The sequence below is a fragment of the Gracilinanus agilis genome, chromosome 2, assembly GCF_016433145.1.
Source record: "Gracilinanus agilis isolate LMUSP501 chromosome 2, AgileGrace, whole genome shotgun sequence".
Lineage (NCBI taxonomy): Eukaryota > Metazoa > Chordata > Mammalia > Didelphimorphia > Didelphidae > Gracilinanus > Gracilinanus agilis.
In genome coordinates this window covers 642782093-642808402 of record NC_058131.1, presented here as the reverse complement: position 1 = coordinate 642808402, position 26310 = coordinate 642782093, and the positions used below count along the sequence as shown (strand labels likewise).

The window sequence follows — 26310 nt, the reverse complement described above, 5'->3', positions numbered from 1 at the left end:
TTCTAGGAACAACTGCTGGTGATATTTTCCAATATGAGTTAAAGCCTAGAAGAATAATGCAGTCTTATATTTGTTTTGGATAAACAAAAGTATAATGCAGGCTCTAAGAAAATAACTACTTTGACTTTTTTCATTTGTTGGGCTACTTTATACAAAAGGTAGAAATGCAATATTATTTCATGCAAACCCAAAATTACTCATTTGAAATTCAAATTAGTAAGCATCAAATGAAATACCTGACAATAAATGACCAAATCTGTTAACTAGGTCAATTAAAAAAAACCTCTCAATATAATCTAATTTGTCTAATTCCTAAATGACAGCCAGGCCAGGAGTTACAAAAGAGAGAAATTTTTTAAAAGCTAATTATTTATCTGGGCTCTTAAAGGTAGTTTAGATTTAACCGCAGAATGTTCCAGAATTTCTTCCACTTTTGACTTTTCCACAATGTTTACAGCTCTGTTTTCTTTATCCTTTCTGGAGGACTTTTTATGCTGTGGATTTAAGGGAAAGAAAAAAATTAATAATAAATATGAGATGTAATATTATTCAGAATGTCACTTTTAGAGAACCTTAACCTCACTATCAAAGTTCTCTGGACCAAAAGTAAGAAATCAGGTGGTAATTCTGGAAATCTGATGATGGTGAGTTAACCTAGAGTGAACGATTTAAGATGAACAAATGGGAAAAAATAAAAAGTATATTTCTTCTGGAGGGAAGGAATACCTCCTGTATAGATAATTCTCAATTTATGAAAATTTGCATTATGCAAATCTGACTTCACATACCAGAGCAACACCAGAGCAGCCCCATGCCAGGGGTCCTCTGCTTTAGGCACTAAAGATGCTTTGGGCTTGGGGAAAAGAAAAAGGGGTAATCAGGGCCACATAGAAGCCCATGAGAGAAAGGGGAAATCTTTTAAAAGGTCCACTTATCTTAATGAGAACTGTCTATATTCATTTAGAAAGGCAGGCTCATATGGGTAAGAGGAAGAAGATTCTCTACAACAAGAAATTATATTCCCTTTAAGTAATAGTCTTCCATTGCATGTAGGGCACCTTAATAAAGACTAACTGAGGCAGATGCCATTGAATGGAGAAAGGAAAAACAGATAAACTTACTGTGCAGTAAGGGTGTGCATATGTGTGTGTTGAACCTGGAAAAGCCTGGATAGATCTACAAAACCTAATGCAAGGGAAGTGAGTAGACTACAACAGTGTAAACTAAAAGAATGATATACCAAGAAATCAAAAGTAAAAGTAACAAAATCATGATGATCAAGTGGTCCTGAAATGAAGGGAGATGAGAAGATATACCTAGCTTCTCCTTCTGTGGAGGTGAGAGATCCACAGGTATTATACATAACACATTTTGGGACTTTCTCGATATATCCATCAATTGTGCTGACTGCTTTTTTCCCTTCTTTAAAAAAATACTCTTTACCATATATATGGTGATAAAGAAAAAGAAAACATCAATTTAAATTATTTCTCATTAGTGAATTTTAAAACCTGGCCTTTAGCCCTTTTAAGCTTCTACAGAAATCCGATGATGGGCTAAATCAGTGGTTCCCAAACTTTTTTGGCCTACTGCCCCCTTTCCAGAAAAAATATTACTTAGCAATCCCTGTCACATACTATTACCGCCCCCTTACAGTTATTCACCACCCCCAAATGCACCTGTGGCCATCACCGCCCCTCTGGATTGCTGCAGCACCCACCAGGGGGTGGTGGCGCCCACTTTGGGAATCACTGGGCTAAATAAATCACTGAATTGAGTTTCTAAACCCAAAGAAACAGGATGGAAGAAAGGAGGATCTTTTAAACTTGATGCTGATCTGGGTGAAGTGTCTAATGAAGCCCAGTTTGTTTACTTTGCTCTCCCTGGGGTCTGAGCCAGTTATCAACTAGCCAAGGTTATCAACTACCATGTCTGCCCCAAGTGTCTCCCCCCATCTCTCTCAGCCTCATTCTCCTATTTCCTTCAGGGGACTTTCATTCATTCATGCAGGCATTTCTTATCTCTCTCTCCCAATCTCCATCCCCACCCACCCCCACTTAATTATGTCAAGTATCATGAAGCACTTTACATACAAATACCTCCTTTGCACCTTATAACATGTCTATTTTACGTATGAGAAAACAGCATCAGATGTTAAATGACTTATTGGTCACAAAACTAGTAACTAAATGTTCATTGAACTGAAATGAATAAAGTTTTCCATGGTGAGACTCTTAACTCAGGTATCCCTGACTCTCCTCGGCTCTCTATCCATTATGCTTTCTAAATTAGGCTAGAGGTCTCCTACTCTTATTTCCCTCTCAAGTTTCTAGATTTGCTTCTCTCTGCATATAAAATGGAGATTAAGGCTACAAACCTCCAACAGAAACAAAGACAGAAAGCTCCTAGCCTTTCTATCATCAGATCAGGCTTTTGGCTTAGTTTCATCAAATCCATGACTTTCTAAAAGGTTTCTGCTTCTTGTTATTACTAAGAACATGTCAATGGAGTTGGGACAGGGAACTAATAGCAGTGACTGATATCAAGGTTCAGGCCACTCTGGGTGAGGATCTCACTGGATGCTAGCTGTTCAAACTCAGCTATCAGATGAAGATTTTGATTAGGCAGGTATTGGATCTAGATTGAGGTATGGCATAGCGAGTACAGTGTTTCTCCATCTCACGTCTCCAAAATATAGTTTTTAAAAAAGGTAACAACATAATTTTTAGTGGAAACCTATTAAAAAGTTTTGTTCTTGCAAACATGTTAGGATTTTTAAATCTAGGTTATTTAATTATTTGCTTGGCCCAGACCTACTTGTATAACCTTAACATCTCTAGTCCTTAGTTTCTCCTTCTGGCAAATGAAGATATTGGACTACCTAAGGTTTGTTCTGAAATTCTTTAAATTGAATAGTAGTTATATTAGGTGTATTACATGTGGCAACATTCTCTCAGAAGTGGCATCATTAATTACCTGGAAAAAAGGGATGCCACCATTTACAGAATCATACACGCTTCTGTCCACTGTTGGTTCTTCACTTATATTTTCATCAGTGAGCTCCAGAATGGGCTTCTCTTCATCTAAGTCCTAAAAAGAAAGATAAACTCAATTCAACAAATATTTATTAAGTAGTCATTCATTCTATACCTGTAGATAAGACACTGAACATGCCCCTTTGTATAAAGAAAAGCACCCCATAAGCTTTATGTGTAGTGTAGACACAAGGGACTCTGATGTCTAAAAATTTATAGGACATTGTAGGAGAGGCGGTTAAGGAACTGAGGATGAAGAAAGGGAAGACTCACAGGGTCATACAAAGGTGTTCGTACATGTAACAATTATAAAGAAGTAGCATGGTAAAGGAATGAAAAAAACAGATTTTGACACTTAATTTTACCTGTCTAGGGTCTTCTGCTTTATTAATTACTGGCGTTAATAGCTCAGATTGTTTCAGTCTTAGCTGATTAAGGAGTTGCTCCCGAGGTTCACTTCTCAGCAGTGTGGATGGGTATGAATATGTTTTCCTTTGTGGGGTTGTACCTTTAGTGGACATTGGAAATAAATAAACTAATTAAAGTATCATTGTATAGTATAGAGAGATTAATTTTAAGTATGGAGTCCGGGTTCTAATCTTACACCTATTAATTGTTCCTTGTACAGGATTTTAATTTCCTCAAATCTAAAATAAGAGAATTGAATGAGATTATTTCTAAGGTTCCTACAGAGTAGCACTGTGACCATCATCTCAACAACTGATACTGAGTGCTTCATATACACTATCTCACCTGAGTCTTCAGACCCTCTGAGGTAGTAATGAGAATGATTAAAAACAAAACAAAACAAAACAAAACAAAACAAAACAAAACCTTACTTTCCATCTTAGAATCAATACTATGAATTGGTTCTAAGACAGAAGAGTGGAAAGGGTTAGGCAATGTGATTGAAGCAACTTGCCCAGGTTCACACAGTTAGGAAGTGTCTGAGGTCAAATTTGAACCCAGCACCTCCTGTCTCTGGGCCTGACTCTCAATCCACTGAGTCACTCAGCTATCCCCATGAGAATGATTTTTAAACAAACATACCAGAATTTATAGATCAAAAAACAAATTGTTCTTTAAAGCAGTTAAGTATTTTGGGAAGCCAGGTATTTATTCCAATAATGATGCCATTACTGGAAATATTTTTAGAATGCTTTTAATGTGGAACTAATTTGCAGGTTATATAGAAAAGGTTTTTTAATAATTTTGACACACCTCAGCTTGATTATTAACCATTTCATCATCTCTGGCCCTGAGGTACTTTAAATTATTTACAAGAATTGAAGATACCTTCAAAGTACAAAGATTTGTCACAGCTGAATATTAGCCTTCTAATGGTAACCACTTGGAACATTTGTAAGTTCTGGTACGCTGGGTTAAAAAAATATATGATTTTTCCTTAAATTTTCTTTTTCAAAAGCTTTTCTTCCCCTCCCCATCTATTTCTCTCTTTTCTAAGAAGTTAACAGTAAATACAGTCAGCTTTTTATAAAAAAGAAAATAAAAGACATTTTTGACAGAATCTAGAAATCTTTAATGGATCTCACTGACTTTGAGATCAAATTCTTCTATAACAGCCCCAGAGGCTCTAGCCCAGGGGTCGGCAACCTTTTTGGCCATGAGAGCGAGCCATAAATGCCACATTTTTTAAAATGTAATTTCGTGAGAGCCATACAGTGCTCACAGTGCGCGCTCCTGTAACAGTGCCTGAAAAAAAAAATTGACTTTATGGCTCCTGCAGAAAGAGACTAACCTCTGGGGCAGGTACTTTCCCTCTTTGGGTCTCAGTTTCAAGGGCTAGACTAGATAAGCCCTTCAGTCCTTTCCAGCCCTAAGTCAGTGATCCTGTGATCTCAATCATCTAGGATTTGGTTCCCATTTGCCAACCTTATATCACATTAGTTAGTATCAAGTCCTTTCTCTACATCAATCAGTTTTGATTTTTCAAAGTCCTCCAAATGGCCACTTTCAGGCTTGTTTCCAAGCAATTTTATACAACCTATTCTTCCTATCTAGTTTTGTCCTGTCCACTTACCCCAAGTCATACTTTCTAGAGTAGCTTATATAAAGTAGAAGGAACAGTTTGGAGCCAGAGAAGCTAGCTGTGCTGCCTGGGATCTGTGTGGCTCACCTGGGACAGGTCAGCGAACCTCTCTGAGGCTGCTTCCACTTCTGTAAAATGAGAGGATGGCCCTAGATGCTTTCTAAAGTCCCACTGCTGACTTTCATTGCACTATGAAGCTTTTACTGATTATTCCAATCGATAATGATGTCTTTGTTCTCAGATATCCCATGGCCCTCCCAATCTAATACTATATGAAATATAGTCCTGGCATTCTTTATTTTCCCTTTAAATTTGCTGGTCTTGTCTGCTCAACTAGGTTAAGCTCCTCGAGGCTAGTGATGTGTGTGTTATATGTTAGGTTCTCATCACTCCTAGCACAATGCTAGTTATTAAGTATATAACCAAGACAAGAATTTAATTAGTAAAATAAGAAATGTAACTCAATCTTATAAGCTATTATAACAATAATTTGGTTTGTTATAACAAACAGCTAAACTACCTGTTGGAATATCTAGTTTCAGATCCTGCTGCAAGAAGCAATTAAGTTTATTCCAGCCACTTTTCATGATATCATTAAGTTCTTGACTCTGTTCCAATAGTTTTTCCTTGTCATTAGTTATCTCATCGTGAAAAGAGGTTAGCTGGCTGTCTTGTACTGCTTTTTGTCCATTGACTTTTTCCATGATCTCTGAATTGGACATAACACAATCTTGCTTTACAACCTAAAGAGGACAGAAGTGAAGATTTGCCAAAACAATTAAAATCACCAGTGCTTTAAAATGACATTTCTTTTTTTGCCAAGCTGAAAAGATGCAAACTTTTTGATTCCACTTTATGGGAATATTGGAGAAATATATATATATTTTACAAAAAAGAGAAATCAAGCCATAAAGAATTGTTTCAAGTGTTATATTCAAGCAAATAAATCAAGTTACAAACCTATCAATTATCTTTTGAATAGCAACCAAGAACATGGTAGCATACTAAATATGTGGCATAATATTGAGGCAACAAGCTTGAAAACATTATAATCACAAAGTATTGTACATCAGAGGGTGAGATTGTTCTCTCTTAAGAAGCTAATAAAATATGTAACTTTTTTAAAATCAAAAGAAGGTATAGGACCTAGATCACTGTAAAGACTTTTTTTTTTTTTTTTAAAACCCTCACCTTCCATCTTGGAATCAATACTGTGTGTTGGTTCCAAGGCAGAAGAGTGGTAAGGGCTAAGCAGTGGGGGTTAAGTCACTTGCCCAGGGTCACACAGCTAGGAAGCATCTGAGGCCAGATTTGAACCTACGACCTCCCATCTCTGGGCCTGACTCTCAATCCACTGAGCTACATAGCTGCCTCAAGGTTTCTTAAAAACTTCAAACAAGAGGATAAATAATCAAAGGATGAAATCAGGATCATTCACTTAATATATTGAACCCATAAAACCCCTTTTTTCACCCTTACAATGGTAATGCATTAAGGGTGAGCTCCAAAGGAAAAGGGTAAACTTCTTCTGAAAGAAATGTACTTTTAGGAGCAGCTGGATGGCTCGGTGGATTGAGAGCTAGACGTAGAGATAGGAGGTCCTAGATTCAAATCTGACCAGCTATGTGACCCTGGGCAAGTCACTTAACCCCCATTGCCTAGCCCTTACCACTCTTCTGCCTTGGAACCAAAACACAGTAGTGATTCTAAGACACTTTTTTGATTTTTAAACCCAAAGGTAAGGGTTTAAACCCAAAGGTAAGGGTTTAAAAATCAAAAAAATAAAAATAAAAAATATAAATTCTTAGACAAAAATATTCAATTTCTGACCAATAATTTCCTCCCCAAAGTAGGTTTTGATAAAAAAAAATGTTACCTTTAGTAAATTATCAAGTTCTTCTTTCCTTTTATGTAAGCCAGACATCCACTGATCTGAAAAGTGGACAGCATTTGTATTCATTTCATCACACCACCGATGGCTCTCTTGAGACACTGTTTTAATGCTGCAACTGAGCTTTTCACAATGTTTAATAGACTCTTCAACCAACTCAGAACTTTGATGATTAAAATATCTGAGCTCTTGTGATAGATCATCAGAAACAGCAAGGAATTTTTTGTTGTGAGAAGCTGTACTGCTTATGATGTCCTTGGAATGCCTATGAGGAAAAAAAGGCTTAGCCACAATTATGGATACTTGATAAAATTGGAAATGTGATTTTTACATGGTTCATGAATGAGCACATTTCATTTATAATTTTTTTTTACTATTAAAGAGATAAGATTGATGAGCTGAGAAGGGAGATGAATTCAAGAGTCGGCAATTTTTCTTTATGAATAAGGGAATGTTGTCCAGTTTTTGATCTGCACTTAATCTTTTGAAGTTTCCTCTAGCAGCAGGTAATAATTTCTGTTCCTTATTCTTTCTCCCATGACTACAACTCTTTCCCTACTTTGAGGCTTGCTTAATCTCTAAGCCACCTATGAGAGACCTATGGCTGTTTCAACTCCCCTAAATAAAGTTACATTTGAAAACTTGACATTTGATCACTTTCCATCCCCAGGGTTAAGAATGCTCCTTTAACCTACTTCCCCAATCCCTCTTATCCTGATCCAATTCCTTAGGCTAGCATTGGCAAATCTTGCTTTTAGAGATCACATGCCCAAATTGCACCTTCAAGTTGCCTGTGAGCCCCTTGCATTGCCTCAGAGGGAGGATGGAGGAAGTGCTCACATTGGGCTGCTGGACAGAGGGGTGAGGCATGCAAAAAAAAAAAAAAAAACCCTCAGGAACGGTGGAGAGGGGAGGGAAGCAGCTCCCTCCAGCACGCCAGGACACATGGGCCACATCTTCGCCAAAATGGCCTTAGGCCAAGTCAAGAAGGCCTGCTTCTCTCAGACCTTCTCTAAAACTTATACTACCCTAGTCAGTCCTATCTCTAAATCAAATCAAAGCCACTGCTCTATTTATTATAAGCACAATTTTCCAACGTCTATGATCTATTCAATCATTCCTTTTACTTGACTATCCCCAAACAAGATGGCAGTCCTAATCAATGCTTTTAGCAGGCTCTTTTCCCTCTGACTACATACACACTCAGGCCTCCCAATGCTTTTTAAAACAAAACAAAACAAAACAAAACAAAACAAAACAAAACAAAACAAAACAAAACAAAACAAAACAAAACAAAACTCTGCCTGTAATGCTACCATGTCTCTCTTCTGGTTTTCCCTTCCAAACTTCTTGGATAAGCTGTCTGTACTTGTATCTTCCATTTCTTCACAACCCACTCAGTTCTCTGTAATTTGGCTTCCATTTTGACCATTCTATTGAAAAGGCCCCCAAATTTTACCAAATAGTAATTATGATAACTGACTTTATAGAGGGCATTCAAGTTTGCAAATGCTTTAGTAATGTCATATTGTTTAGGCTCTTGCATCAATGCGGTACTATAGGTATTAGCACGTTCATTTTACAGAATATCAAAATGCCAAATCTAATGGGCTTTTCTCAGTCCTCATCTTCCTTGATGTCTGCAGAATTTGGCACTGCTAACCTTCCTCATTTTCTTGACAATCTCTTCCACTGGATTCCACAAGACTTCCTCACTATCATGATTCTCCTCCAGCCTCTTATCTGTTTGATCTTGATTTCCCCCTTCTATGGTTCTCTTGTTCCTTTTATCCCATGAAGGCTGATCATAAGTTCTTTGTGCTCTTCTCTTCCCTGCCTATACCATTCTCCCAAAGGTAACCATCACTTCTCTTCAGGTTTCCAAATTTATATCTCATGTCCTACTTCTCTATCAAGTTTCAGATTTACATTTCCACTAGATGTCTAATTCACACCTGAGTGAAACAGGTTAAAAACTGAGAGATTACCTTTACACCTAAACTTGCTTTTCTTTCTGAATGGCTTAGTTCTGCCAACAGCAGCACCATTCTCCTAGTCATCTAATAATTAGAACACCAGCTATCTTTGACTCTTCCTTTTTCTTCATCCCAAACATTCCACCAATTGCCAAGTTCTGCTAATTTTCTACATCCACAATATTTCTTGCAGACTTTCTATCTTATCATTATTCTACTTCGGACTATCATCATTTCACCTGGACTACAGTGTTTATAAGATCTTGTCCCCACTAATCTCTTAACCTTCTACCTATTTAATTTACATCAGTGCTAAACTAATCTTTCTAATGCACATATCTGATCATATCACTATTGCTAAAACATTTCTAAAGGTTTATCATTGCTTGGCATGCATATCCTTCCAAAATCTGGCCTAAACCAACCCAGCCTTCTCTCAAACAACTTCATCTTGTACAATCTGGGTTTCTTAACATCCCACATATTCTCAAATACTTGCTGCCCATTAGCATCCTACACTTTCTTGCATCTACACCTTTGCCAGTGTTGTTCTTCATACTTGAAATATTCCCTCCATACCAATACCCACCTATTGGTAGAATCCTATTCCATCTTTCAAGGCCCAACTTAAATTCAGATCCTCTATACAGCCTTTTCTGATTTCCCAAATTGGAAGTCTCTCCTTTATCTTGAACATTTTCCACCTCTCTTTCAAAAATTCAAAATAACATATGAAATGATATTACTATTCCTTTTCTAAATGATATCCATGAAACAAATACAATGAAGCAGATCAAAAGATTAGCCATCCCTCATCTTATCTTGTAGCACTTTATACTTATTCTAATCTATACTTTATTTGATTCTCTCTCTTAGCACCTCTATCCAACCATAAGGGGTGTCCACTCAAATGCACGTTGAATCCAATACATTTACTTATAGATGCTACTAAAAAAAAGTTATAAGCAGGAATGAAAAACATCTTACTGTTGTGTATTTTCTTGAATATTTCTGAGGGGCTTCTTGATATTTTCACATGTCTCCTCCAAGGTACAGAATCTTTGTGCCCAAAGATTCATTAACTGGCAAAGTTCCTATAGGTTAAAAAAAAAACCCAACCCTTAAATTCCATAATTAAATAGTTAACTTTCAACCTACTAATTAAATAGAATAAAAGAATAAAGCACTGATTTTAATATTAAAGGGGACAAGTAATGCAAAAACCAGGTGGGAAATCTCAGACCCAAGAAGTTAGTGACTTGTTTAAAGTCATCACACAATTAGCAAGTGGAAGAAGATAGAATTTGAACTTGGACCTCCTGATTCCCAGGGTCAAATGCTCTTCTAAATACACAGAAAGTTATCAGTTTAGAAAAAACAACTGTAAAATTCTACATATGTGAATGACAAAGGTCTTCTCATACCAAAGTGTGAGACCAAATTGAATCAGGCTTTGTTAACAACTTGACTATAACTCCCTTGCCACATCTTCTCAAGTTTAGAACATAAATAAGATTGGTAGAATTTACTTAAAATGCTTTAAATTCTGCCTTGAAAACAGAGGCAGAAGGAGCAGGGCAGGTCCTGCTGTCCAAGGAGCTTCATTTTCTACCAAAAACAACTTGGTTCCTTAAACTGGAGAAAAAAGTTGTCACAAGGTTCCTTTGTCAGAATTGGTTCATGGAGCAACATCCCCACCTGCTGGGACTTTTGGGCATTTGTTACTAAAAGTCTATGGTCATGTTACACTGCTACCTGGATAAATGGGTTTTAAGTGGGTTTTTCTCTACATTGATGGCTGAAATTTTCTCTGATTTGAAAGAAGTAATTATGTGCTGTGATAGTCACATAGTGGGGGTGGGAGGATTCATGGAATAAATTAAAGAGCTAGAAAATTATGTTTAAACAGAAATTTCTTACATCAGTTTGCTATAAATAGTAAGAACTCAAAAGCAATATTTAGTTGACTGTACGGTTTAACTATTTGCTAGTTATGCAAAAGCAACTAAATATAGATTGCTTTATAAGAAACTATTCACATTACCCTAGGTAGACAGAAAAATCACTAATAATTATTAGTAATTAATAAAAATGTAGTCAGGGCAAGTTGTAGGAAAGTTGTTCTTTAATCAATTTTTAAACCTCAGAATAATAGGGTCTAGTCAGAAAGATTTTAAGATACCACAAGGGCCTACATGCCACTGAGAAGGTTATGTCAAAGAAAGAAGGCAGGTCAGGCTCTCTAATTTAACTATTCCTGTTAAATGGTGCTAAGTTCAGTTCAGTTGTCTTCTATCTGCTAAGGAAGTACCAGTTCCCTCGACATTTCTGGAGCCCTAAGTAAAAGGCTCTGTTCACCCCACTTTAGTTATAATTCTGAGAAGAAAGACAAAGTAAAATAAATCTCTCTCCTTCATAAAGACCTGGGAAACTAAGGATATGGAATATTTATACTGACAGATATGGTTGAAGAGTTGGTTAGTTTTGCTAAATTGTTTCCCCACTTTAAAATCTCTTTTACAAAGGATGCATTGATGAGTAAGGAAAGATAGGAAGGACCTTAAAAAAAAAGTGAAGTTAAAAAAGTATCAATAAAAGCACGGTATTTTTTAAAAGTTAATTTCCAAAATTCTATCTTGCTTATACTTTCCATTTTCAAGAGTCTTAGTATTCCTATTTATTACCATATTGCTAAACTTTTACCTTTGACATCATCTTTTAGTTTGATGTAAACAATTCTTCCTTTTATCAATAATATCTAGGGGACATTATTCTGCATATAGTAGATGTACTAACTGATCAAACAGGCTATTTCCAATTGCTGGAGATTAAAAATCATTTCTTTCTTTCCTTTTTTATTTTTTAAAAGACTAGGTTTCCCTATCTCACCCTGGCTGAAAGGATAGTGACTACTCACAGACCTTATCCCATTACTGATTGTTATTAGGGCCCTGACCTGTTCTATTTTCAACCAGGACTGATTTATTTATTCCTTGGGCACTTTGATAACTCTCCACTTTTTGGAGGTTCAAGACATTAATGTGGGACTTGACGTGGACATCAGATCAGTATAAGATGCTGGAGCTCAGAACTCTGGAGCTCAAGAGATATACCGTCTTCAGCTTCCCTGGTGGCAGGGATGACAAGCATGGCCATCATATTCAGCTATGATAAACAGTTCAAAGGGCATTAATAACTTCTAAACTTTTTAGAATGCTTAAATTTGTTCCAGCAAAGGCGGTCAAGTTACCCATAACCTCATAAAACCAGCTGTTCATTTGATACCTGTGATTGGGTTTGCTTCAGTGTCTTCAGTTCATTTGTTAAGGTCTCACAATGCTTCTGAGATTCAGTCAAGGAAGCAACAGTATTTTCCTGTAGTTCACGTAGTCGTTTACAAAGTATGCTGAGAAAATCATCCATTTCCGTTTTTTGATCTTCTATCTTTGAAGAAAAAGGATTTAGTTTTCTTTGTAATCTGAGGTTCACGTTCAAATATTAAAAATAAAACATTTGTTACCTTGTCAGCTACTGACAGGAAAATCTTGAATTTATGATTCATGTGACAGTTGAGTTCCAATAGAGATGCCACCACAGGGGAAAGAGTCATTTCCAGTGATTTATCAAGCTGAGTTTTATGTTCTTCCTAAGGTTATTTTTTTTAAAAAAGGAAAAAAAGAATACAGTTACTAATCCTAACACTCCAAACCAGGACCATTAAACTAGTTAAGAAATTGTTTGAATCTAAGACAAACTGTTGAACATCACAGTAATACAAGACTATGCTCTAATCACTGATGCCAAAGATAAGTTTTTTTGAAGGCCTACCGCATTTTCTAGAAATAACATCAAAAAAAGATCTTACATTCATTATAGACAATTAGAATGCTAAAGTAGGAAATCAAAAGATAATTGGAATAACAAGCAAATTTGGCTTTGGAGTACAAAATGAAGCCAGCCAGAGACTATAGATTTTTTTAGATAATTTGCTGGTCATAGCAAACACATATACATCACCGGATGGTAAATATCAAAATCAGGCTTGATTACATATTTTGTAGCCAAAGGTGGAGAAGCTCTACAAAGCCAGTTAAAATAAGGCCTGGAGGGGGCAGCTGGGTAGCTCAGTGGATTGAGAGCTAGGCCTAGAGACAGGAGGTCCTAGCTTCAAATCTGGCCTCAGACACTTCCCAGTTGTGTGACCCTGGGCAAGTCACTTGACCCCCATTGCCTAGCCCTTACCACTCTCCTGCCTTGGAGCCAATACACGGTATTGACTCCAAGACGGAAGGTAAGGGTTTAAAAAAAATAAGGCCTGGAGCTAATTATGACTCAGATCATGAGTTTGTGAAGATGGGATTGACTCTCAAATGTAGACACCTCTACTTAACACTAAGTAGGGGAGGTCTGCAAGCCACTTACTAAAGTGAGTGACAACTCCAGAAGTGACTGACCACCCCCTAGACAGTGCTAAACAAATTTAAAGTCTGCAAATGGTCCCTGTAAAGTGGAGGAAGGGGCAGGAAGAGACATTAAAAAAAAGGACTATAAAAGATGATGAACTTCCTATGCAAGAGGTCTTCGTCCTGAATTTTCGGGTTGAAGGCGCTTGGACTGGGACTGTAGTTCTTAGACTGCTTCTGATAAGACTGCTCCTGGATCTTTCTCCTTTTGGATCTCCCGGTGAGTGAAAAGCTGACCTGGCTTCTGGAGAAATTAGTTCAGGAGAGGCCTCCCCTTCTTGGAGGAGGCCACGTGGGTTGAACCCTTGCTTAATTCAAAACCAAGTCCTCTGGCTGAGGAGTTAACAAGCCCTGCGTGAGTTGAGCCAGGGACCAGAGCAATACTTAGGGTGATAAGCTAGACTTCTTACTCTTACTCTCTCTTTCATTTCTCTATTCTTACTCTCTCCACCTCTTTGTAAATAAAAGCTGCTAAAAGTCATTTTGACTTGGGTTGCATTAATTTTTAAAATTGGCGCCCACAGTATTATCTTAAAAGTCTCATATATTTTAGTCAAACCCTTAATTAAATTCCTTACAAGTTTCTTATTGCAAAATTCAGACAAATTGAAGTAGGAAAAGCCATCAGACCATATAGGTATGACCTAAATAACATCCCTCATGAATATGAAGTGGATATGATAAATATATTTAAAGTATTAGGTCTGGTAGACAGAGTGGCTGAAGAATTATAGATAGAGGTTTGCAATACTGTTTAGGAGGCAACAACAAAAAGCATCCCAAAGAAGAAAAGCAAGAAAGCCAAATGACTAATGAGGCTTTACAAATAGCTGAGAAAAGAGAAAGGGAAGATACCCAACTGAATGCACAATTCTAGTGAATAGCAAGGAGATAAGGTTTTCTTAAATAAGCAATATGAAGAAAACAGAATGGGAAAGACAAGAAATCTCTTAAAAAAATTAAAAATCTAGGGATTTTTTTCATGCAAAAATGGGCAAGGTATAAAACAAAAATGGTAGGAACTTAACAGAAGTAGAAAATATTAAGAAGAGGTGGCAAGAATAAACAGAAGAATTATACTAGAAAGATCTTAACATCATCAATAACCATGATGCTATGGATACTGACCTAGAGTCAGAGATTTTAGGGAATGAAGTCAAGTGGACCTTAGAAAGCAATGTTAACAATAAGGCTAGTGCAAGAAATTGGGGAAAAAAAATTTGTAGCAAATATTTCTGACAAAGGTCTCGTTTCTCAAATACATTAAGAACAAAGACAAATTTATAAGAATACAAAGCAATCCCCAATTTATAAATGGTCAAAAGATATGAACAGGCAGTTCTCAGATGAAAAAATTAAAACTTTATCTATATGCTCCAAAATATTTATAGCAGCTTGCTTTATGACGGCAAAGAACTGGAAATCAAGGGGCTATCTATCAATTAGTAAATAGCTAAACAAATGGTAGTATATGATTATGATGGAATACTAATGCACTATTAGAAATAACAAGCAGATTAATTTTTTTTAAACTCAAAAAGAACTACATGAGATAATGAAGAGTGAAACAAATAGAACCTAGTGAAACAAATAGATTTAATATCTGAAGAATTATTTATGATTGTTTATCTCCATAGAATGAACTGAGAAATGGAAACATGAAGGACATGATCTACATATTTTGCTGGATATTGTCTTCTTGTTGGTATGGGGAGGGAGGAGACAAATAAAATAACTAAATAAATTTTCAGAAAAAACTATCTATAGTTATATGAAGTAATGTGTGAAATCACTATTGATTCAAGAAATACAAAGTAAAGCAACTCTGAGATACCACCTTATACCTATCAATGTGGTTAGTATGACCAAAAAGGAAAATTATAAATATTAGAGGGAATGTGGGAAAACTGGGACACTAATGCTTTGTTGGTGGAACTGTGAACTGATATAACCATTTGGGAAAACAATACAGAACCATGCCCAAAGGGCAATAAAACTATGCATACCCTTTGACTCACCAATATCACTATTGCATCTGTATCCCAGAGATCAGAGATAGGGGAAAGGGACCTACCTGAACAAAAATATTTTTAAAGCTCTTTTTTGTAATGGCAAAGAATTAGAAATTGAGAGAGTGTCTATCAATTGGGTAATGTCCAAACAAGCTGTGGTATATGGCTGTAATGGAAAACTATTGTGCCATAAGAAATGATGAACAGGATGAATTCAGAAAAACCTTGAAACACTTACATGAACTGATACAAAAATGAAAAAAGTGAACTGATGAAATGAACAGAACCAGGAGAACCATGTATACAGTAACATAAATACTAGATGATGATCAACTGTGAAGGTCTAAACTATTATCAGTAAAAGAAAGTTCCAAGATATCCCCAGGGGCTCATGATTAACAAACAAAACACTATCCATAGCCAAAGAAGGAACTTTTGGAATCTAACTGCATGCCATCCTTTACTTTATTAGTTTTTTAAAATTATATATGTAATATATGTCTTCAGGCATGAGATGAGGAATATGGAAATACATATAGCATTAAACACTGATATGACCTATATATCAGATCATTTACTTACTGTGGTGGGGTTGCAAAATGTCAGAAAACAATTGTCAAAGACTGTCTCTACATGTAATTGAAAAAAATTTAATAAAAAATTAAATTATATAAAAAAGATTAAAAACAACAATAGTAAAGCTAGTGGAGTTGAATTCCAGCTGAGCTATTTAAAATCCTAAAAGATGATGCTGTTCAAGAGCTGCACTTGATATTCTAACAAATTTGGAAAACTCAACAGTGACGCCTAGATTGGAAAAGATCAATTTATGGCCCAATCTTAAAGAAGGGCAATGCCAAAGAATGTTCAAACTGTTGAATAATTGTGCTCATTTCACATGCCAGCAAGGTTATGCTTAAGATTCTGCAAGTTAGGTTTCAGTAATATGTGAGCTGAGAATTACCAGAAGTTCAAGTTGGTTTTCAAAGAGGCAGAGGAACCAGAGACCAAATTGCCAACATTCACTGGTTTATGGAGAAAGCAAGGGAGTTTTAGAAAATCACCTACTTCTGCTTCATTGACTATCACTAAAGCCTTTGACTGTGTGGATCACAATAAATTGTCTCAAGTCCTCAAAGAGACAGGAGTACCAGATCATTACTTGTCTCCTGAGGAACCTGAGGAAGCAACAATTAAAATTGAACATGGAACAACTGATTAGTTTAAGATTGGAAAAGATGCACAAGATGTATGTTGTCACTTTATTTAACTTATATGCAGAGTACAGCATGTGAAATGCTAAGCTAGCTTGAATTAAGATTGTAAGGAGAAACAGAAAAAAATCTCAGATATGCCGATGTTATCGATCTGATATCAGAAAGTAAGAAGTAAGAAGTCTCTTAATGAGGGTTAAGGAGGAGACAGCAAAAGCTGGCTTGAAGTTTAACATCAAAAAACTAACATCCTGGCAAATAGTCCCATCATTTCCTGGCAAATAGAGGGAGAAGGAATAGAAACAGTATCAAATTTTCTATTCTTGGACTCAAAGATCACTGTAGATGGCAACTGCACCCATGAAGTAAAAAGATATTTGGCTTCTTGGAAGGAAAGTTGTGGCAAATCTGGATAGGATACTAAAAAAGTAGACATCACCACACCAGCAAAGGTCTCAGAGTTAAAGCTACAGCTTTTCCAGTAGCAACGTATATAGTTGTGAGAGTTGGACTATAAAGAAAACTGACTGCTGCAGAATCAATACTTTCAAATTGTGGTGCTGAAGAAGACTTGAGAGTCAGCCCCCTGGACAACAAGGAGATCAAATTAGTCAATATTTAAATAAATCCATTCTGATTATTCATTGAAAGGACAAATACAGAAATTGAAATTTAACCACTTTGGCTATGTAATGAGAAAACAGGGCTCACTGGAAAAGACTGATTCTGGGAAAGATGGAAGACAAAAGGAGAAGGGATGGCAGAAGACAAGATGGATTGATAATGTCATGGGAGCAACGAACATGTGCTTGGACAGTTTTGGGGAAATAGTGGAAGATAGAAAGAACTGGTGTGCTATGATTTATGAAGTCACTGTGTCAGACACAACTGAACAATAGTACCCTACATATCCCTGAGTATTAGAAGAATCACCAAATGTGAGAGAGACATTTTGAGATTTCTTCATTTCATAGGTAAGGAAAATACAATCCAAGAAAGTTAAGTGACACCCAAGGAAACAAAGCCATTATGAAAATCAATGGTGAGCATTCATTAGTGGTTTTTTGTTTTGTTTTCCAAAATAATATGTGCAAAAGTGGACATAAAGACTAGAATGGAACCTGACATTTTGGTAAGAAACAAATCAATCCTGGAAACTATAGCTTTTTACTTGGAAAAACAATAGAAAACAAACACAAAAATCTGCCACAGAATCACTTGGCAAAAATCTGGAAGAGGATATTAAGTAATATCACCATTTGGGGTGGTTTTGGGGGGAAATTCTGTCATACTAATCTAAACTCATTCTGAGGCCACTGCCTAGATATAAGTCAGAGAAGAGGATGCTATCTTTTCCCTTTAGCAGAGTACCTTACACATAACAGAAAATAAATAAAAAGTTTGTCAAATTTGAATGGAACTGAATTTAGCAAGGCTTTTGATTTTGTTTCATACAACCTTGTTAATAAACAGATCACAAAATGATTTGGATGTACAATTGCCTGAAAGTTATACTGAATAGAATAAAATGGCTCACAAACACCCCTCTAAGGACACTACTCATTATCCCCCCCCACCAAAATTTTTTTAACCAAACAAATATTAAACAACAGATTTCATGATCTAAATGATGGGAGAAAGATTTGCTTATGAATTCTGGAAATGATCCTGTACTAGGCAAGGTAAGCAGATGGCTTATACACTGGAAAACATATCTATAATCTCTGGCCAAAAAGTATTTATTAAGTATGAGTATATAACCGTATGCATATAAAACTGGCAAAGTACAAATTCAACTGAAAAAAGAGTTACATGAAATTTAATTAAATAGGATAGAAGGTAAAACTAAAAGTTTCGGCCATTAGTCTTGAATGCAAAAAATTCAACCATTATTAGATAAGTTTCTGTAATGGCAAAAAAGAGGAAGGCACATATTGCGTCATTTAAAATCACTTGGGATACTTGGAACTACAGGCGCATGGTCAGTTTATCTCTATCATCATGGCTTTTATTAAAATACTATTCTTCCTTTTGATCTCGGCCCTCATCATTTTTAATCATAACAATATACAAGTCTCTCGGAGCTAGAATACTTACTTAAAAGCAATAAGAACACAGTGAGTTGCTTCCTATAGTCCTGAAACTGCAGAAACATTATGATATTTGGCCATCTTTCTACAATACTATAGCTTTTAAAATAGCTATCTTGCATTCTTGCCAGGTTAGAAGGCCAATAATTAATATTGGCCTCTTTTAAAGAAGGGAGACCATTAATCCTAATGTCTCCTGGCTCCAAATGAGTTGTTTTACAGTGTACCCATCTGAATGTACCCAGAAATATAGTTACCTAACCAATATGTAATTAAATAACAAATAGATCCCTAGTCCCTTGAGGATATCTGATTCTCGTGTCTAGGGTATTAAATTATTATTATCTCTTTACCTTTAATTTTATAAATGAGAAGAGCTATGTGAGGGGGTGGGACATGAAGTAAGAGGAGGTAGGTTTATCCATTTGATGCCGATTATTTGTTTTGTTGTTGTTTTTTTTTAATGTGAAATACCATCTTAGAAACACATTATTATTATTATTAAGTATTTAGTTAAATACAAGTATTTAGTATTGTAGTTCAAATTTCCAAAGTGCTTGATCTACATTATTCTTTTTGATCACTATAATGATACTATTTCTATTATAACTAACTATATGGCTTAAGCTAGAATGCTGATCTTTAATGTAGTTTCCTAAACATAAAAGAATTTACTTACCAATAATTTCTGAAGGACAGTTTTACTTTCAGTTGCTATGGATTCTTCTTTTAACATTACATTTGAAATTTGAGAAACATTGGCAGATACTTTTTCTAAGACTGAGGTAAGAGATCCAAGTGCAGTTGTTGTAATACTATCTAGTGCAGAGGAGCTAGTAGATAATAGACGACCTATGAAAAGAAAATACGATTTAAAATTGGATACTGTTCTCAAAGCTGACAAGTTTCACCATCCAATTCTTCATTCTCTTGACCCTTCGAGATCACTCTACTTAAACACCCAACATCTAAGGAACTCCTTGTGGCCAAACCCAATGTCCTTGCCTCAGTCCTCATCCTCTTTGACTTACATAGAGTTCATATATTGTAAAAAAGTTTTAAATTAATATATATTATAATATGTTATAATATAATATATAATATTAAAAATATTATGTTTTATGAGATTTATTAGTAATCACTAGAAGTAAAGGAATAAAAAGGTAACAAAATAAAACCATGTGCCCTTCTAATCTACCTGTTCAAACAGCCTGTGTTTCCAGCTCTAAGCTGCCATTGGAAAGAAAAGACCCTAGCTACACCAGACCCCTCAACTTTATCTCCCTGTCTACATCAGCGCATAACAACAGGAAGGCAGTGGGCTCTTGGGAAATGTAGTTCAAAGGCCCAAAATTTCCAATAACACATTCTCCCCTGAGATCTGAAGAAGACTGATCTCTCCGATGGTTCTTGTAAACATAACCAAACTTTTAGATTACAGTAATTTGGGGATAAAAAGAAAAGAGGACAAAAACCAATGATCCAAAGATTGCTAGGCACATTGACAAAAAAGTCAATTGGGGGCAGTCCCCTTCAGCCTAAGAATGTACATTCAAAACAAATGCATTCAACCCCCACAGTTCAATTCACTGCACTCCAAAGTTCATTCTGGATCTTCTTGATCTAGTGTAGGGTCTCTGCAGGCATCATCATGGTGCCTTCTCCAAACAGTTCACTTTCTGGATTTGGGGAGGTAGCAAGTTTCTTATCCTAAAATTACTCTCAAAAGAATTTAAACTTTGCATTATAGGATAATAATACGTTCCCCCCTGAGGAGAATAATAACACATTCTCCTCTGAGGAAGATAATGACAAATAAAGGAACTACTCAGGGATGCATGGCTGAGTTATGAGGTATATAAATCAATTGGCAAAAGAAATCAAAAACATCAAAAAAATCCAAATAAAGAGAAAAAAATGTGTGGATGAAATATAAAATATCAAAGTCTTATGTCTAAAAAATCTAAGTAAAGGAAAAATAAACTTATAACAGGTCCTTGAATCAGGGCCCAATTAAAGTGATTTATATAATTATGCAATTACCCATTGGCAGCCAAGACTACGGGAAGTTGCCATATTATAAGAGAGAAGAAAGGATTAGATTTTAGTGTGAAAGGGAAGTGTCATTCCTTGGTCTGATTTTACCTTCACTTTCAGGGATAGGGGGAGCCAGGATGATAGCCAAACTTCGGTACTTGACTAGGATGTGGCTCAGGGAAGACTGGCCTCTGACATATGTCAAAATAGCCACAACCTCAAACCCCAAACAAGTTCAAGTACTTTCGTATTGGCATAGAAGTTCATCAATCCTACCTGAATTGGTTTGGTCCTTTTTGACCTTGTGCTCCTAGGCACTGTGCAGATTCTCATCAATCCCATTGGGATTGGTTGGTCTCCTTGACCTTGTGCTTTCTTTGCACTGTATAGTGGCTCTTTTGTTCCCTTCTCCTGGAATCAGACCCAATCATTAATCATAGTCCCATAACATTTATCAATAAATGGCAGGTTTCCATAGTCTAAAACTTTTGGGTATGCATTAATATTGGAACAAATATATATTAAACTTATATTACTGCAAAATCAAAAAAGATTAATATTGATAATGTGTTCAAGTACAAAATGAGAGAAAAAAGAAACTCAATACTGTATTGCACATACAAGGGAAAAGAATAATAAAAATGTTTTAAAAATCAAAAATATATAGCTTATAATCCGTGACATACTGTGTCAGCCAAGGAGAGGTAGAATATAAAGGTTTCTCACCCCCAAATGAGATCCATTTCCTTTTTAACTTGGCCATGAACCACTGTGTAAGTGCAAATAATTTTTACAAAATAATATAAAAAAAAAAAACAGTAGTAGAGTAGATAATGAACATTCAAATAAAGTACCAAATTCCCAAAATTCACAATAGCTTAGTTATTGACAATAGCAAACAAACCCATTATTATATAGGATTCACATGAGTTTATATATAGCCACTTGTTGTGTGATATTTAAAAAACCTATGAACTGATGTATACTTGTCACAAAATCTACAGGTATAGCAAATCTTTCAACCTTGGCAACTGCTGATGAAAACCAATTTGGGTCTAAAACATCACCAAAAATTTAGATTATTCTTGTGGAAGAGTAGAATAAGCTGAAGAGTTACAAATATAAAAACCAATTTTGAGGCTACCAGACTTCACAGGATTTTGTCCTCTTTTCCTTTTATCCACAAATTATTGCAATTTTTAAGTTGATTATGTTTTCATGATCCTTTGGGGGAAATTGGTCTCCCAATAGGATCACGAGGTGGGGGGGGGGGGGAGTTATGTATAAATGGAGATTTTTTAACCTTGGACTTCATCTTCCAGAAATTCTTTAGTATTTCCTAAAATTCCTTTTAATCTCTCCTGCGCCTCCACATTTGCATAGTCATGTTATTGTTTTATAAGTTCCATAGCTCCTCCCTCTTTCTCTTTTGCTCTTGGGAATGGGCTGGGTTAGTTTAGCACCTTTTCACTCTGGTTTTTTATGTTATTATTAATGAATCTTTATTAAATATAATACCTTAGTTATTGAATATTAATTTTAATCTCGACAGTTATTTACTACTGACCAAGTCTCCTAGAATCTAGATACTCTCCTTCTTTGGTCTCTTAGACATCATACTTTCTTGTTTTCTTCCTTCTTCATTAACTACTTCTCTATCTCCTTTCCTGGCCAATATTCTGACTCCTGAAGATTAAGTATTTCTCAAGGTTCTCTTTTTAATCTCTTTTTTCCTCTCTTCATTTGCTCATCTGACAACATTATTAATTTCTATTATTCCAACTATCAGTTCTACACAGATGACTTTCAAATTTAAATGTTCAGTGTTGACATTTGTCTTCACTTCTAGACTTGTGTCTGCAACTGCTTATTGTACATGTCTACCAGAATGGCCCAGAAATATCTCAAACTTAATAGCTTCAGAATCAAGATTATAAACTTTCCCCATAACCAGTTCCACCTTCTAACTTTACAAAGTCTCTTAAGTGGCATCAATATATTCTCAGACTTTCCTACATTCAGAAAGAAACTGGTATTAACTTAAATTCTCTCTTCCTCATCTTTCACATCTTAACAATTTAAAAAGCTGTTTAAACTACTTGTCATTCTAATACAGAGCCTTATGCACACCCACCTAGACTATAACTTCTTTATAATTTTTCAACTCACACTATCCAACCCTCAAAACTATCCTTCTCACAGTTACTATATTAATATTTCTTTATTTATTCATCTGGCCTTGTTATTCCTTTTGCTCAAAACTTTTCAGTGGAATCCTACAGGTCATTATAAATAATGGGGAAAAAGGAGCTCAAACTCCTTAACACAGCATTCAAGGTCCAAATCAATCTGAAATCTCTTTATCTGTTTAGGTGGCTTTCCGAATACTAGACTTCTGTATGTATGCTATGGTTTGGCCAAACTGGCTTACTTGTTAGGTACAATCATTAAAGAGTTTGTTGAACTTGTTGAATTGTTGCCCAATAACTTATTAGAATCTGCAGTACTGAATATATATGTATACACACACACACAGAGACATAACTAAATAAGTGGGCTATTGAATGGAATTAAAAACAAATCTATTACAATGAAATTTATATTTCAATGTTATTCAAATAGTATCATATAAGTAGCTATATAAGTATAATTTTGCAGTTGGACTAGATCAGGTAATTCTATTTCATCCCAAATGAGAAGAGGAAACCGAAGGCCACAAAGAGAGTCACGTGCTTATGGTCACAAGGCTAGTGAAAAAAAGAAACAGAATCTAAGTTTCTATACTTCTTTATTCATTCATTCATTCATTCATTCATTCATTTGTTTATCTGTTTATTTATTTTTGAGCCCTTACCTTCTGTCTTGGAGCCAATACACAGTATTGGCTCCAAGGCAGAAGAGTGGTAAGGGTAGGCAATGGGGGTCAAGTGACTTGCCCAGACAGCTAGGAGGTGTCTGAGGTCAGATTTGAACCTAGGACCTCCCATCTCTAGGCCTGGCTCTCAATCCACTGAGCTACTCAGCTGTCCCTAGGTTTCTATACTTCTACACAGTGCTCATTTAATAAGTCTGAGGAATGGGGTGTTGGAAAGTGTGCTAGACTTGGGAGGGGGTCACAAAACCATTGGGTTTGAACATCACTTTGGCTGTGGGACAACAAGTCATCAAGCCTCTCTGATTCTCAGTTTCCTCATCTGCATAAAATTACTTATAATTTACATTTAAATGCCTACTCCAAAGAGTTGCAATAAGAATCAGAAATTAGGAAAACCTAAATAAAATTACTTTTTAAACTTTAGAGCAGTATACAAACCCATGTATTTTGGATATCTAGTTCAGACCTTTGATTTCTTGAGTGTAAAGAACATGTAGTACAGAGTCTCTATCCACAAAAGCACCTCTACAACTCATTTCCAACTTATAGTCTGAGAAGGCTGGCTGCCTGGGGTATTGAGAACTTATGTGATTTGCTCGCAGTCACATTAGCATATGTCAGAGATGGGACTCAATCAAGTTGGCTTCCTATCTCATTCAATTGGTCACAAGAGAATTTGACCAGTGATGGCCAAAATATGACATATTAATGGAAGAAAATGATACTGTCTATGCCTATGGCCATAATGAAGACAGTATCATCTCCATTAGAAACTCTGCCTTAAAAGGCAGCTAACTGGCTCAGTAGCGCCAGGTCTGGAGTCAAGAGGACCTGGGTTCAAATATGGCCTCAGACCCTTCCTAGCTGGGTAACCTAAGCAAACCACTTAACTCTGATTGTCCTGCCCTTGCCTTTCTGTCTTAAGAGTTGTTACTAAGACATCAAGTAAGGAGGGAGCAGCTGAGTGGCTCTGTGGATTGAGAGCCAGACCCAGAGACAGGAGGTCCTAGGTTCAAATCTGATCTCAGACACTTCCTAGCTATGTGACCCAGGACAAGTCACTTAATCCCTATTGCCAAGCCCATACCACTCTTTTGCTTTGGAACCAATACATAGTATTGATTCCAAGATGGAAGGTAAGGGTAAAAAAAAAAAAAAAAAAAAAGAATAAGCTCTGCCCTACAAGACAGATTTAAACATTGAGTCAGGGGATAGAAGAATTTGAACCTGGTCTAGCCTAAAAAACAAACAAACATAAAATATATTTCATATTTCCAAAGTCACATTGATAATATTTTGCTAAATTTGAGACCAATATACAAATTAAAAGCTAAAATAAATTAGGTCATTAAAAATATTTTTGAATACTTAACTTGAGCTTACCAAATAAAGTATTATATGAATCTAACATGGCTTTTTGCTTTCTGGTGCCATCCTTTATCAAGAATTCCATTTTTTTAAATAAGTTATTCAGGTCTTTGCCAAATATCTCCTGGGCTTCAGCATTATGCTTATCAACTGCTTTTTTACGATCCAGCTTTGAATGCAGACCAAATACATCTTTTGTAGTCTCTTCAACAGTACTAAGTAACTATTTTAAAAGAAAAAAGAAAAATAGATAATAGATAAGATAGATATAATATACAAGTTATGTATCTAAGATATTTAGAATTCAAAATGTGAAGGAGAGACAACTTAAGTGAGAAATTGGATGGAAAGAGGGGCCAAAGAAAGATAGTGATACTAATCAAGTGTGAAGTTATACTTTTTGTCCCTCCACAAAGTAGTGCTTTTTTCACTCTATAGATTAGATTAACTACCTATTAGCACTTCCAGTGGTCAATGTCCTTATATAATTTACTCTCAGATTAATCATACACTGAAGCACAGCTGCATATTAAAGGATTTTATAATTGTTTTAAAATTATAAAGTTGACTCATTTATTCTTGTGTAGATCAAACACATACTTTATTTATGCTATTTCTTGCCTTACTATTGTGTGGATCGGTGAGTTTATAGCATTTCAATTCTTCTTCTGTTGTGGGAATATAGTTTGATATTCAAGTTTTCTCAGATTACTTTGAAACCATCCGTTTCTTGTTTTCTTAACATGAGTTTCGTAAGTGCTTTTTTTTCTTGATTTGAGAATAATTTATGCAGTATAGGTATTATTAAATGTTCTTTAAAAGTTTGATAGAATTCTCATATACATCTATCAACCCAAGAGGTTCTTTTCCACTCCTTGGTAGTTCCTTATTAGTTCTAAAGTCAGACTGTTTTCATGTATTGACTGGCTTTACTAATATTTTTCTTCCTTGTTTTGTCTTATAATAAAGATAGCTCTCTGAGAGGGGGTAAGAGGAGAGATACAGGGGGAAATCTGGGTCAGGCAAAACCAAAAGAAATCAATTAAAAATATTTTTTAAAAAGAAAGCAATGTGTTTAATTTGTCACATGCTTTCAAAAGCAACGTATGTGGAACAGAGATTCACAGTATCATATATAAAGCTCTTCTTTCATTCAATTTTTATGTGGAATTGTGATAGAGTCAAAGAGATGGTAGGGTCTGACCCAGTGAGAAAGAAGCCATAATTAATTCTCATAGAAGATGCCTCTGTGTTCTCGCTAAAGCTGAAGCCTTGTTTGATGTGGGGTTACAAGCGTCT

The 26310-nt window shown here is 35.7% G+C and overlaps 1 protein-coding gene across 1 annotated transcript in view; it reads right to left on the bottom strand.

Moving 5' to 3' along the window:
* Positions 1 to 362: 362 nt before the first annotated feature.
* KIF11 (kinesin family member 11) overlaps positions 363 to 26310 on the bottom strand; it is a 62746-nt gene continuing 36798 nt past the window's right edge. Inside the window, exons 14-23 of the mRNA XM_044662629.1 lie at positions 25027 to 25234; positions 19411 to 19583; positions 12473 to 12598; positions 12238 to 12396; positions 9940 to 10046; positions 6962 to 7241; positions 5606 to 5828; positions 3401 to 3543; positions 2977 to 3090; positions 363 to 494 (exon numbers count right to left, since the gene is read on the bottom strand). Of these exons, the coding sequence (XP_044518564.1) occupies positions 363 to 494; positions 2977 to 3090; positions 3401 to 3543; positions 5606 to 5828; positions 6962 to 7241; positions 9940 to 10046; positions 12238 to 12396; positions 12473 to 12598; positions 19411 to 19583; positions 25027 to 25234 (1665 nt within the window). The remainder of the gene's footprint in view (positions 495 to 2976; positions 3091 to 3400; positions 3544 to 5605; positions 5829 to 6961; positions 7242 to 9939; positions 10047 to 12237; positions 12397 to 12472; positions 12599 to 19410; positions 19584 to 25026; positions 25235 to 26310) is intronic.